Source organism: Dysidea avara, chromosome 2, assembly GCF_963678975.1.
Source record: "Dysidea avara chromosome 2, odDysAvar1.4, whole genome shotgun sequence".
Taxonomy (NCBI): Eukaryota; Metazoa; Porifera; class Demospongiae; order Dictyoceratida; family Dysideidae; genus Dysidea; species Dysidea avara.
This window is the reverse complement of record NC_089273.1, coordinates 19732342-19748289: the sequence shown is the minus strand read 5'-3', so window position 1 is coordinate 19748289 and position 15948 is coordinate 19732342. Positions and strand designations below refer to the sequence as shown.

The 15948-nt window shown below is 37.6% G+C and overlaps 1 protein-coding gene across 1 annotated transcript in view; it reads right to left on the bottom strand.

The window, feature by feature from the left end:
• Positions 1 to 15948, bottom strand: part of LOC136246782 (uncharacterized) — a 52699-nt gene that overhangs the window by 20165 nt on the left and 16586 nt on the right. The window contains exon 3 of the mRNA XM_066038342.1: positions 6976 to 7054. Within this exon, the coding sequence (XP_065894414.1) occupies positions 6976 to 7054 (79 nt within the window). The remainder of the gene's footprint in view (positions 1 to 6975; positions 7055 to 15948) is intronic.

Here is a 15948-nt window from a genome sequence, read left to right as displayed (position 1 = left end):
AGCTTAGAACCCAACATAATAGATTATTTAAAGTGTAGCCGGAATTTCTCAATTCAAACTTCTAGTAGGGTTGTGGGGGAATAAGTGCACTACAGGAAGTCTCAGTTGGGAGATTTAGGCAATTCCACTTCCCTCATTATCCATCCTGGGATTAGCTCAGGGTATGAAAGTGCAGGTGTTTCACCTAAGGGCCTGTTGAAATTCTTGTGGTTTCCACAGAATAGAAGAACCCCCAAGAATTCCTACCTCCAAGCCATTTTAGTAAAACATACAGTATTTAGTAGGGTTAGAAAAAAGATGGACAATCTGTGAGACACTGCACACATTACCAAAACAACAACCATCTGTTGACGGCAACAACTGACTCACAACAGGATCAGATTGGTGGTTTATGGTTCTAACAGCAAGGAGCTACATTATGAACTGTTGTATCCCTACTGTGCTCAAGATACCATAACAAAAATGCACAGTAGGGATATAACACTTCTTATTGTTAATTTTCAAATATATACATTAGTTGGATTGGTCACATCAGGTCATAGCTGGGAACACAGAATTCAGTCAGGATATGATTTATGTCAGGTTACTAATAAACATTTCCAGGGAAGTACACACTACAAAAGACAAAACAATAATGCAATAGGTACAGTAACACTGTACTGCATGTGATAATATTTCTTTTGACACAACTGATCATTTTTGGTGAAACCACTGGGTGCAAAACTCCATTACATTAATTTTGTAGCACTATCTGAAAGCAACAGTCAAATAAGTTATTACAAAAGCCCATAGTTGAACAGATATTTTGTAATTCTAAAGCAATCAACTTGCTTGCATTGTATTGACATGCAACCAGAAATTGGGTGGACAGTGGTTTGAATCATTAGGTATAGACTTTGTTCCCTTTTGTACATATGTGTAGATGTGGCTTGGTTTCAACCATGTATAAGTAATTTCTCGTGACCATGCAAAAGTGTGCATAGCACCATGAACACATGATAGGGTGTTTACCATGATTCATCGTTTATGCTATGTTGTTGCTATAGTAACATTTTGCAGTGGAGCTATAGCATATTTCTAAGTTTACTTTATTGCGTGCTTAATTTCCAAGCTAGATGTTTAAAATGTACATGTTACTGTAGCTCTCACTCAACTCTATTCATCTCACTATGTATGTTGCCATCTTGGAAAAACAAGTGATGTCAAACAAAGTATCAGGATTTTATAGCTTTACTGATACTATCCCCTAGTATTGGCATTGGTGCATCACTACAAGATGCCATAGACAAATGATGAGTTTGTCGCATACTGTATTTCAAAACTGTTTGACATCCGTACTACTACGTGCCAACTTCTTCTGAGCTATGCAGGATTAGACCACTGTGTCAGAAGAAGAAAGGTCAAAAGGTTGGCACCAAGGCATTACAAACACTTCATAAGGATTGGAGTAGTGCACCATATAAAATAACAAAAGAAGTGTTATACCACTACTGTACTGAACATACCATAATGGAAATGCATAGTAGGGACATAACACCTCTTACTGCTTTACTGTGATTTAATATCATGCACTACTCTAGCTTGTTTCAGTACTTTTTATCGATGTGCTATGGTCCCTACTTATATACTTGTTAGTTAACTTTTTTTGTAAATAATTATTATGACTGGTGAACCCACACAACTGTATCTTAAATGGCGTCGAGTGCCCCAGTTATCATCTGAAAAGTGGAGTCTTCATTGTCAGCTATGTTCAACCCGTTCACAACATTTCAAATCAAGAACTGCTCAAAAAGCATCATACTGAAAGAAAGAAATGGTGCTGTGTGCCTTAGTTAAACTGTCTGAAAAGCGAAGTATCCATTACACTTTGTTGTCAGCTATGTTCAACCCGTTACACAGCAGTAGGAATCAAGAACTGTTCGAAAAGCACCTCTGCAATCAAAATAGCTACTAAGAAAATACCATAGATCCTTTACAAAATACAGACAATTTCCATTACAAAGGGAAGCCATCATGTGCTACCACCAAATTGACACTTTTTGCTGTCAGCAAAGATGAATGGGGACAATGGTAAATCCATGAAGTATGCATTGTACATACTACAGTATGCCAAAAGGCACCTCTTGGGCCGAAGCAACGTCAAACAGTGAAAAAAGCCAAGCCTGTAGCCTTAGCCGTTATTGAATTACGCTTGTCTGAAGGTATCAGTCAGTTACTCAGTCAGTTATTCAGTTAGTCAGTCACTAGAAAATTCTGTTAAATATATTTTAAAAAATTTTGTAGCAACTTGTTGAAAGCGCTTCGAGTTGATCTGAATGCTTGCTTGGGCTTAGTTTTACCTAATCAATACTGCCTCATTGTCGTCAAGGCTACTTTTTAAGTGATGTTATTTCATGGGCAACACCCACTCCTTTGTGGTCCCTACTATACAGTACTATCGTACTGTTTGATGAAAAGACCATTCTCTTATTTCAGTCACAGTAAATTTATGATATGCTTTTCCATCCACTAATCTTAATTTCTGTTTAAGCAATGCTATAATAGTAACTAGGATTTTTAGACTATCACTCTTGTTGGTCATCAAAACATTTTTATTGTAGCTTCATTGCAACCCAAACAGATGTTGCTACATGGTCATCAGAGGCATAGGATTACACTAGTACATAATAGCTGATGGAATACCACTGTTGCAGTTTTGTATGAATGTAAGACCATATAATTATCTTGCCTTTCAGGTGGAATTGGAAAAACTGATGGATCGTCTGATGCTAGTGGTACAACATGAAGAATAGTTTACTGACCCAAATGATAGAAGGAAAAACTCAGAGTCAAGAATGGAATTGGGGGCTAATGATATGTCAGCTGTTTCGCATCAATGAATTGTTTTATGATTGCTATTCCTATACACTTTGCTCTAGACTAGCTATAAATATAAACTGTTTTAACACCAAAATAATGATAATAATTAAGTGAGATGCCAAAAAACCACTAATTTGCTAAAAGCACATACAATAAATTTTACAGCAGTTGAATGCTAAATGTATAAAACTTATCGCTTCACGCTGAGCACCATTAGAAGCACCCAATCATGCTGAGCAGTTTGGTAGAATTTCAGCTTTGTAGCCCCTAGGACAATGGAGTTATGGGTATATTTATAAAGGGCACCTGTTTTGGCAATTGAATAATAAAGGCCAACCATGAAAACATTTCTATCATAAAAATTTCCCAGACTACTTGTTGGAGTGTGTACCGAGTGCTGAAAATTCCAACTGTGTGACTCATTAGGCACTTTCTGGAGTTAATCCTGTCTGGAATACAAGTCACCACTAGGTATTTTGTGAGTTACATAGAGTTTAAATTAGTATTAATATTCTGACTGTCTTGCATTTACAATTTTTATCCTTCTTGTGGAAAGTAATTGTGACCAGGTCTAAAAAGTAACATAGTTTAAAACAAACTCCAACAACAAACTATCTGACCTTTGGGTAACAAACACTACAGAACACCATTTCTATATCTTTCTTAATCTTGCCTGTTCTATGGCAATGAAAGTTAAACAATGGAGTTAGAAGTATACAGCAGACAGACATATGACTGTTCTATTAGGGTGGTTGACTACTCTATTGGTAAGAGATTAAACAAAAAAGAATTTTCAACTAGAGTAAGGACCATAGTACACTGACTTGAGCACAGTAGGGATACAATACTTCACTGTGAAATAATATTGTACATTACTCTAGCTTGTTTCAGTACTTTTTATCAACGTACTATGGTCCACACACTAGTTGAAAATTGCATGTTTTTGTGTACTTGTTTTTGTTAATTTTTCGTTTGGACAATAAAAGTTCTATAATTGGTTAACCTACACATACTGCACCAAAAAAAAGAAATGGTGCTGCGCATCCCAGCTATCCCCAACTATCATCTAAAAAGTTAATATCCATTATGCTTTACATTCAATCACAACAGTAATTATTATGGTGAAGTTTTTAGTATCTATAAAGTTATCAGTGCTGCAGCATCACGACACAAGGCTGCGCATAAGTAATGATACACTGTGTAGCATTTGTTTAAATTCCAAAGAACACAATATACATAGCCATGGCATAAACGATTGCAACATAAATTCAGTGGGCCTGTGGTTATGGGTAGATTATTGTAGCACAATTAAAGCTAGTGGTGGAGGAAGTAGTTGATGTGAGGGGAGCTGACCTGAGTATAGAATCTCTGGCAGCAAGGAGATCTGGTGGATGCAGCCCCCCAGAAGCTGTAGCCATTCTAGGTTTTATAATGTCTACAATGTCTCAAAGTTCATTTATAGGTAAAATTTGAAGCATATCAACTAAATAAACAATAAACATACAGTATTTATAAGCAGTACAAAATAGCTTTCAGACACCTGGAAACACTAGGTACAGTAGTAGCATGCCAAGTCTCTCAAGTAAGTGGTCAGTGGTTTGATTCCCACTGTGGACACTATTATTAGCAATACAATGTATGTTCTGTGTTTCAATTGGAATCACTTCCATCTGAGCCCAATCTTTTATTTAGAATTTCTTCCAGCTCTCAACCATTCATCTTTCAGTTTAATAATTATTTGGTTAAAAATAGCGTCCAATTCAATCTTGTGATCACTGTTTTTCAAGGGGAGTATACCCCCAGACCACTCTAACATGCTAAATGTATATGTACTCCACATGCTAGTGAGTTTACCTTAGTGAATGAAATAGAGAAAAAACTGAGTTGTACAGAAACAATAAATATTGAACGTGAATGTGTAAAACTCTAAAACTGCCCTTAGAATTGTGTATAAATAGACTCTGCAAAATGGTGTGCTGTTTTTATTATTATCAAAGTAGCTTTAAGACAACTAGTTTACAGTTGCTCTAGGAATAGATTTTGGGTTCAGTATCATGGTCTTCACACCAGTAAGTCTATACTTGCCCCCACCACTGACACTTACCACACAAGCCCTATCTTCACTATAACTGTTTGGTTTAAACTATAAAATAGCAAAGTACACTACACTTCAAAAACCACCTGGTGATTTGTTTAGTATTGTATGATCATGCATGTGTAGTAGATGCTCTCTCCCTCCTGTTATAAAATAATTTTTACCACTGGCTATGCCTTTATGATAGCCAGCCAGCACTACAACTGCTAGAGAATTATGACACATATTATTTTGTTACTTTATCTAGCTCAAAGGTACATATTGATGTTCATGAGCCACTTATACAAAGTGACATCATTTTTATCATCAAATTCAATCTCAACAAGCTAAATTTACAAACAATTCATGCCCCAGACTATCCTAGATAGAGCATGCTCTGCATGCTGGGTGCATGCACTTTGTACACTGCTGTACATAATTGGACCTATCAACCATTGCCACTTTTCTTACCCCTTTTAGATCTGCCCCTAACCTTTCCATCATTCTTCTATACATTAAAATGATGTTCTTGGTAGGCATATACAGACTTACAGCAGGAGTGGAGGAAGCAGTTGATATGACGGAGGGCTGAGTGGAATATAGAGTCTGTGGAAGCAGGGAGTCTAGGGGGTGCAGCCCCCCAGAGGCTGTAGCCATTTTAGCTTTCACAATGTTTCAAAGGTCACTAAAATAATTTTTTAGCAATTTTATAGGTACAATTTAAAGCATTTTAACTAAAACACCAACTTTTAGTCAAAACTATTTAAAACAGGCCATTTGCCAGTTAAAAACTTTTTTGGCAAAGCTTTTAGCTGTTGATTACAGGGTTATTGAACATATAGCATTTATAAGCAGTACAAAGCAGCCTATAGCCACCTGGAAACACTTCATACAGTGGTAAGACAACAACTCTAACAGTAAAAGGTACCTGGTTCATAGGCAACTTTTTCATTTTTTTTAAAAGCTACTTTTAGGAACACATTTTTATGAAGGCATTAACAGCGCTACTAGTGTATTTAAGTGTTCTATTAGGGTATATCGATCTTTATCATGGTTTTCAGCCCCATTGCAAGAGGGATAATTTCGGTGTGATATCATTCTGATGGGGGGGGGGGGGGGGGGGGTGGCTTCAGCCCCCTAGCCTCCTCTATTTTTGCCACCTATGACTTACAGCAATACTTGTACTATATTTAGTCATCATTATATACAGTTATTGCATAACTATTCAAAGATACATAATACACCACAAACTTTTATAAGAGAAGAAACTTCACTTCAAGGACATGTATGTAGATTTATATTATGCTACTCATTTTAGCCAGTGAGGTATGGACAAGCAAATGTGACCAGATCTGCAAAAAACATATATCAGTGCATTTTTGAATAACATTTTCTCTGTCTAGATAACCAAAGGAATGGTACTGTAAATGCAAGTTTTAGCTTTAGAAACCAAGAACTTTTGAAGTTATAGTGCTACAAATGATGTGACACCAACAGAAAAATCAGTTTGTACAATGACAATACAGAAAAAACTACAGGCACTTAATTAAATGATCATACAGTAGCTTATGAAAGCCATTCTCTATAAAGATGTAATTTACACTATTGGATTCTCCATGAGCAGGTGAATCCAATGCTGGGTAAGTTTTGTCTTCCAGACCTTTCCTATGACCATAGCAAACGTATATAAAAGTGCGAGAAAAAGTGATAACAAACTGCTTGTCCAATGCAGGGCAAAGTAACATTCATATCCAGATCTTAAGGGAGTGCTGACACGAAATGAACTACTTGTACATTGGGGTCATATTGCTACCAAGTTATCACCTTCCTTCATTATAAGAACCAAAGAACCACACAATTTACGAATTTTTTTCATATTTCACCCATCTAATTTATTCTACTGTAAAATTGGATTTGAGCCTAACATGTGGGATTCTTGCAAATCTGGTCACAAATATTGAGTACTGATGGTGTTATCAACATTACAGAACTACAGTATTATTATGGAGGAGGTTGAAACTTGAAGTTCACCAACATCCTACCTTTTAATGATTCCATCCTTACTTCTTCATGAGTTCTCTCATATTCAGCTACCATGTCATTGATTTTGGCTTGGTCAACCTGTATTAAATATACACCAACAATAAATATAGCACACAGGCACTGACTTTTAACATTACTAATGTCATACATTTATTTGAATCACAACTAAATAAGAAACATCTCATTTCTGACTACTGTAAGAACAACCAATAAAAGCTATACATGAAAGCTTGGGTTTATTATGATGCTATTATTTATAGCACTAAGTCTAAGAATTATAATAGTAGCAAATAGCTGCTATAAACAACATCAGGCCTAGAAGTAATCTTACAAATGCGTTAGACAAATAAAGCTCTAAGCAAAATCACCTATTCAATTATTGAGTATCTGTATCATTTACTTTATGATTGTGGTAAATAACTGATGGACCACCATTGTTGCGAAGATTACTAAAATTTCAATTCATGTATTGATTTTATACAGTATGGTACTTTGTGTGGGAGGATCAGAGTGCCAAAGTGTGCCTTTATTAGTCATACAGTATAGTGATGTTCTTTATGACCAATAGCAAATGTTCTTTATGACTAATAGCAAATGTTCTTTATGGCTAACAAAAGGACGGTTGAGTGGCAGATACAGTGCAGCTATGAAAGTATTCATCTAGCTTGATCACATGTGTTACGTTTCAATTTACCAAATCTAATCTAACTTGTACTATTATTGTTAGTTCTATGGCTTATTTTCTACAGTACTTCTATCACTACAAACAGATCATTTTGATGGTCAGATGGTTGAACACTACAGTAGTTCAGAACAATCGGATTACAAACTACTGAGTTATGATTCCAAAGCCAACTCCGTGTAGCAAATGCCTGATCGAGCTACTCTAATAGAACAGTCACCCTAACAGCATTCAGCTAGTTCATGACTTACTCCATTATAGATTTCTGCAGGTTATGCTGTAAGGAGTTCAGCAGCAACCAATTAATATTATAGACAGTTCAGCTACAAGCAAGTCACCTTGCAGAGAGTTCAGCTACAAAGAAACCATCCTGTAGAGAGTTTAGCTACAAACAAATCAACCCGTAGAGAATTCAGCTATAACCAAACCATCATGTAGAGAGTTCGGCTACAAAGAAACCATCATGTAGAGAGTTAAGCTGCAAACATATCACCCTGTAGAGAGTTCAGCTAGAAGAAGTCACCTTGTAGAGAGTTCAACTACAAAGAAACCACTGTGTAGAGAGTTCAGCTGCAAACAAATTACCCTGTAGAGAATTCAGCTACGAACAAATTGTCCTGTAGAGGGATCTGCTAGAAGAAGTTACCTTGTAAAGAGTTTAGGTACAAAGAAACCATCATGTAGAGAGTTCAGCTACAAGAAACCACCATGTAGAGAGTTCAGCTGCAAACAAATCACCTGTAGAGTTCATGCAGCTAGAAACAAATCACCCTGTAGAGAGATCAGCTAGAAGAGGTCACCCTGTACAGAGTTCAGCTACAAAGAAACCATCATGTAGAGAGTTCAGCTGCAAACAAATCACACTGTAGAGAGTTCAGCAAGAAGAAGTCACCTTGTAGAGAGTTCAGCTACAAAGAAACCGCCATGTAGAGAGATCAGCCTCAAACAAATCACCCTGTAGAGAATTCAGCTACAAACAAATCGCCCTGTAGATGGATCAGCTAGAAGAAGTTACCTTGTAGAGAGTTCAGCTACAAAGAAACCATCATGCAGAGAGTTCAGCTACAAAGACCCCACCATGTAGAGAGTTCAGCTGCAAACAAATCACCTGTAGAGAATTCAGCTAAAAACAAATCACCCTGTAGAGAGATCAGCTAGAAACAAGTCACCCTGTAGAGAGATCAGCTAGAAGAAGTTATCTTGTAGAGAGTTGAACCATGGCTTCGAAGAAGGGATCAAGATAGATAGTGTATCACGTGATCCAGTATGTGGAAAATCCCTTCGGAACTCCCTATAATTACACTTCATGTAGACGCATGTGCCACATTCCTTGGTGTGGTTTAAATTCGAAATTTAATATGGAGTCGAAGAGTGGTATCAAGACACATGGTAGTGTGTCGTGCGGCCCAAGAAGCCAGCGCGCAACACCTGTGAGTATGTTGACAGGAAGAAAGAAAATGCAATTGTTGCACTTCCATAGCTCTGTGCTGCCTTGATGAAACAAGACGATTTTTGCTGTGGACATTCCCTCCAACTTCAGTACTCCACATTCCAAATATTAGTGACATCGCTTCAAGCATTCCCGCGATATGCGACTTCAAAAATTGGCTTGGTTTCTTCGTTTTTTTTTCTTTCTTATTTTTCTTTTGCTTTTCGCACACTTACAAAACCTGCTATAAAGCACATACGTAATATTCGATTGCTTTGAAATTTGGCACACAGAAGGGGGGTGTACAGGCGCATCTCTGTACCAATTTTGGCTGGAATACGATAAACAGGCAAAGAGTTATGAGCAATTTTTCATGAAAAATAACACCAATATGTTGTCACGCCTACAGGGTAAACCGCTTACGGCAAGAAGCTGAAAATCAGTGGGTGAATAGGTTAACTATTGAACCTCAAACCTATTGTGGTTTGAAAGAAATCGAGCTAAAAACCAGGAAGATACAACGAAAAAGCCAACAGTGTGTAACAATTATGCAGTCGAGATTAACTAATAAATAAACGACTACTTTCCACGCCCACCAGAAAAACCGCTTGGGGTAATACTTTGAAATTCGCTGTACAGATGAAGTAATCATCTTAGAAGGGATCTTCAATGGTGTAGAAGAATCAGACTTAAAGCCACGGAGTTATAACACGAAGGTGTAGCAAGTGCGAGATCGAGATACTCTAATAGAGCAGTCACCCTAATAGAGCAGTCACCCTGAAAAGAATTCAGAAGATCAGCTAGAAACTAGTAACCTGTATAGAGATAAGCTACAAACAATTCACCCTGTAGAGATATCAGCTAGTAGAAGTTACCTCGTAGGGAGTTAAACTACGTAGTCCAGCTAGAAGAAGTCACCTTGTAGAGAGTTCAGCTACAAAGAAACCACCATGTAGAGAGTTCAGCTACAAACAAATCGCCCTGTAGAGGGATCAGCTAGAAGAAATTACCCTGTACAGAGTTCAGCTACAAAGGAACCATCATGTAGAGAGTTCAGCTGCAAACAAATCACCTGTAGATAGTTTAGCTACAAACAAATTGCCCTGTAGAAAGATTAGCTGGAAGAAGTCACCTTGTAGAGAGTTCAGCTACTAACTAATGACCCTGTAGAGACATCAGCTAGAAGAAGTTACCTTGTAGATAGTTCAGTTACAAACAGTTCACCCTGTAGAGAGATCAGCTAGAAGGACTCACCTTGTAGAATGTTCAGTTGCAAAGAAACCATGCACCATGTAGAGTTCTGATCTGTAATAAATATCTAATCCAAAACAGCCAAGCTGTAAAAAAAGTGTGCGGCCCTCAGAAAGGCTATAGTGAAAAAAGATGTGAAATCCAAGGTGGCGGCCAAGAAATGGCTGTGATGGTAGGTTAATGGTAAAAATTTTAATAATGACAATTTAGGTAAATTTTGTGAAGCGGCACAAAAATTCACCTGAATTGTCGTTATTAAAATTTTTACCATTAACCTACCATCACAGCCATTTCTTGGCCGCCACCTTGGATTTCACATCTTTTTTCATTATAGCCTTTCTTCCGTGATCCGCACACTTTTTTTACAGCTTGGTTGTTTTGGATTAGATTTCATGTCTTTTTGTATTTGTATACCCCAAAGCCAGCCTATGGCCAGCTTTGGGACTTTTTAAACCTATGTTTTTTTTTCTTTACTACAGGAAGAAGAAAAGATGAAGTAGATCTACGTACTTTAAATATTTTATCAGTAGATGTACAATTATATATATAATACATATGTGACCGGATTTGCGAAAAGGGGCCTTCCCACATCCAATTTGCCAACTTTGACAATTGATAACTTCAGATTGGAAAGAGCTATTGCCTTGAAATTTGGGCAGTGGTGATTTCTTTGCAGCTGAACTCTCTACATGATGGTTTCTTTGTAGCTGAACTCTCTAAAAGGTAACTTCTTATAACTGATCTTTCTACAGGGCAATTTGTTTCTGGCAGAATTTTCTACAGGGTGATTTCTTTGCAGCTGAACTTTCTACATGGTGGTTTCTTTGTAGCTGAACTCTCTACAAGGTAATTTCTTCTAGCTGATCTCTCTACAGGGAGATTAGTTTGTAGCTGAAATATCTACAAGGTAACTTCTTCTAGCTGATCTCTCTACAGGGTGATTTGTTCGTAGCTGAATTCTGTACAGGTGATTTGTTTGCAGCTGAGCTCTTTACAAAATGGTTTCTTTGTAGCTGAACTATCTACAAGGTAACTTCTTCTAACTGATCTTTCTACAGGGCAATTTGTTTGTGGCTGCATTTTCTACAGGTGATTTCTTTGCAGCTGAACTCTCTACATGGTGGTTTCTTTGTAGCTGAACTCTCTACAAGGTAATTTCTTCCAGCTGATCTCTCTACAGGGAGATCTGTTTGTAGCTGAACTATCTACAAGGTAACTTCTTTTAACTGATCTTTCTACAGGGCAATTTGCTTGTGGCAGAATTTTATACAGGGTGATTTCTTTGCAGCTGAACTCTCTACATGGTGGTTTCTTTGTAGCTGAACTCTCTACAAAGTAATTTTCTTCTAGCTGATCTCTCTACAGGGTGATTTGTTTGTAGCTGAATTCTGTACAGGTCATTTGTTTGCAGCTGAGTTCTTTACAGAATGGTTTCTTTGTAGCTGAACTCTCTACAAGGTAACTTCTTCTAACTGATCTTTCTACAGGGCAATTTGTTCGTGGCAGAATTTTATACATGGTGATTTCTTTGCAGCTGAACTCTCTACATGGTGGTTTCTTTATAACTGAACTCTCTACAAGGTAACTTCTTCTAGCTGATCTCTCTACAGGGTGATTTGTTTGTAGCTGAACGATCTACAAGGTAACTTCTTCTAGCTGATCTCTCTACAGGGTGATTTGTTTGTAGCTGAATTCTGCACAGGTGATTTGTTTGCAGCTGAGCTCTTTACAGAATGGTTTCATTGTAGCTGAACTCTCTAAAAGGTAACTTCTTCTAACTGATCTTTCTACAGGGCAATTTGTTTGTGGGCAGAATTTTATACATGGTGATTTCTTTGCAGCTGAACTCTCTACTTGGTGGTTTCTTTGTAGCTGATCGATGTACAAGGTAATTTCTTCTAGCTGACCTCTCTACAGGGTGATTTGTTTGTAGCTGAATTCTGTACAGGTGATTTGTTTGCAGCTGAGCTCTTTACAAAATGGTTTCTTTGTAGCTGAACTCTCTACAAGGTAACTTCTTCTAGCTGATGTCTCTACAAGGTGACTAGTTTGTAACTGAACTCTCTACATGGTGGTTTCTTTGTAACTGAACTTTCTACAAGGTGACTTCTTCTAGCTGATCTTTCTACAGGGTGATTTGTTTGTAGCTGAACTCTCTACAGGTGATTTGTTTGAAGCTGAACTCTCTAAATGATGGTTTCTTTGTAGCTGAACTCTCTACAAGTAAACTTCTTCTAGCTGATCTCTCTACAGGGTGATTTGCTTGTAGCTGAACTATCTACAAGATAACTTCTTCTAGCTGATCTCTCTACATGGTGATTTGTTTGTAGCTGAATTCTGTATAGGTGATTTGTTTGCAGCTGAGCTCTTTAAATAATGGTTTCTTTGTAGCTGAACTCTCTCAAGGTAACTTCTTCTAGCTGATGTCTTTACAGGGTCACTAGTTTGTAGCTGAATTCTCTACATGGTGGTTTCTTTGTAACTGAACTCTCTACAAGGTAACTTTTTCTAGCTCATCTTTCTACAGGGTGATTTATTTGTAGCTGAATTCTGTACAGGTGATTTGTTTGCAGCTGAGCTCTTTAAGAATGGTTTCTTTGTAGCTGAACTCTCTACAAGGTAACTTCTTCTAGCTGATGTCTCTACAAAGTCACTAATTTGTAGCTGAGCTCTCTACATGGTGGTTTCTTTGTAACTGAACTCTCTACAAGGTGACCTCTTCTAGCTGATCTTTCTACAGGGTGATTTGTTTGAAGCTGAACTCTCTACAAGGTAACTTCTTCTAGCTGATTTCTCTACAGGGAGATTTGTTTGTAGCTGAACTCTCTACATCATGGTTTCTTTGTAGCTGAACTCTCTACAAGGTAACTTCTTCTAGCTAATCTCTCTACAGGGAGATTTGTTTGTAGCTGAACTCTCTACATGATGGTTTCTTTGTAGCTGAACTTTCTGCAAGGTAACTTCTTCTATTGATCTCTCCACAGGGCGATTTGTTTGTAGCTGAACTCTCTACATGGTGGTTTCTTTGTAGCTGAATTCTACAAGGTGATTTTTCTCTAGCTGAACTATCCCTTTTCATAGTTGCATGAACTCCCTACAAGGTAACTTCTTCTAGCTGATCTCTCTACAGGGTGACTTGTGTGTAGCTGATCTCTATACAGGTTTCTTGTTTCTAGCTGATCTCTTGAATTCTCTTCAGGGTGACTGCTCTATTAGGATGACTGCTCTATTAGAGTATCTCGATCTCGCACTTGCTGCACAAAGTTGGATTTCGTGTTATAACTCCGTGGCTTTAAGTCTGATTCTTCTACACCATTGATGAGCCTTTCTAAGATGATTACTCCATCTGTACAACGATTTTCAAAGCATTACCCCAAGCGGTTTATCTGGTAGGCGTGGCAAGTAGTCGTTTTTTTATTAGCTAATCTCGATTGCATAATTGTTACACACTGTTGGTTTTTTCGTTGTATCTTCCTGTTTTTTAGCTCGATTTCTTTCAAACCACAAAAGGTTTGAGGTTCAATAGTTAACCTATTCACCCACTGATTTTCAGCTTCTTCCCATACGCTGGTTACCCTGTAGGCGTGACAACATATTCGTGTTATTTTTCGTGAATAATCGCTCATAACTCTTTGCCTGTTTATTGTATTCCAGCCAAAGGTGGTACCGAGATGCGCCTTTATACCCCCCTTCTGTGTGCCAAATTTCAAGGCAATCGGATATTGCGTTCGCGTTTTATAGCAGTTTTTGTAAGTGTGTGACAAGAAAAAGAAAAATAAGAAGAAAAAAAAACGAAGAAACTGAGCCAATTTTTGAAGTCGCATATCTCGGGAACGCGCGAAGCGATTTCGCTTAAATTTGGAATGTGGAGTGCTGCAGTTGGAGGGAATGTCCACAGCAAAATCGTCTTGTTTCATCTAGGAAGCACAGAGCTACGGAGGTGCGAAAATTGCGTTTTCTTTCTTCCTGTCAATATACTCACGGGTGTTATGCACCGGCTTCTTGGGCCGCATATGTATTATATATATATATATATATATATATATATATATATAATTTGTACATTTATTGATAAAATCAGAAATATTTAAAGTATTCATATGCTTCATCTTTTCTTCTTTCCTGTGGAAAAGAAAATAAAAGATATGTTAAAAAGCCCCAAAGTTGGGGTATACAAATACAAAAAGAAGTGAAATCTAATCCAAAACAGCCAAGCTGTAAAAATAGAGTGCGGCCCTCAAAAAGGCTATGGTGAAAAAAGATGTGAAATCCAAGGTGGCGGCCAAGAATTGGCTGTGATGGTAGGTTAATGGTAAAAATTTTAATAACGACAATTCAGGTGAATTTTGTGCCAAGACCAAGCAGCACCAATATTCACCTGAATTGTTGTTATTAAAATTTTTACCATTAACCTACCATCTCAGCCATTTCTTGGCCGCCACCTTGGATTTCACATCTTTTTTCACCATAGCCTTTTTGAGGGCCGCACTCTTTTTTTACAGCTTGGCTGTTTTGGATTAGATACTATAGTCTCTAATTCACAGTGAGTGATAATCGTTAGTAGGATTCAGTGCGGATGGTGCTGGCAGGAAAATATTTCGTTTCAGTGGACTTGTCAATCGTATTTTTTGATAAGGAAAATACCGTATAGCCTAACTTACTGCTGATGAAAGAAAACAGGAAAACGTACTCTTCTAGATAACAGTAATGGCATTTGCAAATGGAGCAGAAAATGGAGAAAAGGTCAAGTCATTATAAAGTGTCACATGCACAATTTGTACTGATTAACCGAATTCTGGTTTACACCAGATACATGCAAAATTTACAGCTATAAGTCTGTATGGAACAAAGCTTTCTTGGCATGCTGATATTTGTGATTATCTATGGACTCATTATAGTTCATAAATTAGCACTCCCCGGCCTTCATTTGGGCCATGTGGCATTTACTTGAAAAGCATTGCATATCACTGTGGTGGTTGGTCTGTAAGCTATACTGCCAGTTGATTGTAGTAAATATGTGATGAACTATTTACATTGTTGGGTCTTGTAGGTTCAGCAGTTTAATATCACGTGATGCTCAGCTATGACGATCGTTGGCGGATGCATGCCCTACAAGCTAGTTTAATAGAATAGCATAGCTATAGCTAGTAAAATGTTTGTTTACACTATAGTATAGGTAGCTGTAGGACTTGTGTGCATACACTTTTCATATTTTTCTTTGATAATGTCTCACATGAAAGTGGGCGTGTTTCTTGTGTGTGTGTAGTTAAGTTGATGTTATGTCTAACCATCAAATATTAGCTGGCTACGCCATTGATAGTTACTGTATAGTAGGGACCACAAAGGAGTAGACGTGGCCCACAAAATAACATTACCCAGAAACTAGCCTCAATTTTCCCTGACGACAGCGAGGCAGTATTGGTTAGGTAAAACTAAGCCCAAACAAGCTTTCAGATTGACTCGAAATGATTTCAAAAGATTGCTATGTAATTTTGCAAAAAATATTTATTTAACGGAAGTTTCTAGTGACTGACTGACTGACTGACTTCTTCAGACAACCGTAACTTGATAACGGCTAAGGCTATGGGCTTGATATTTTTACTGTTTGAC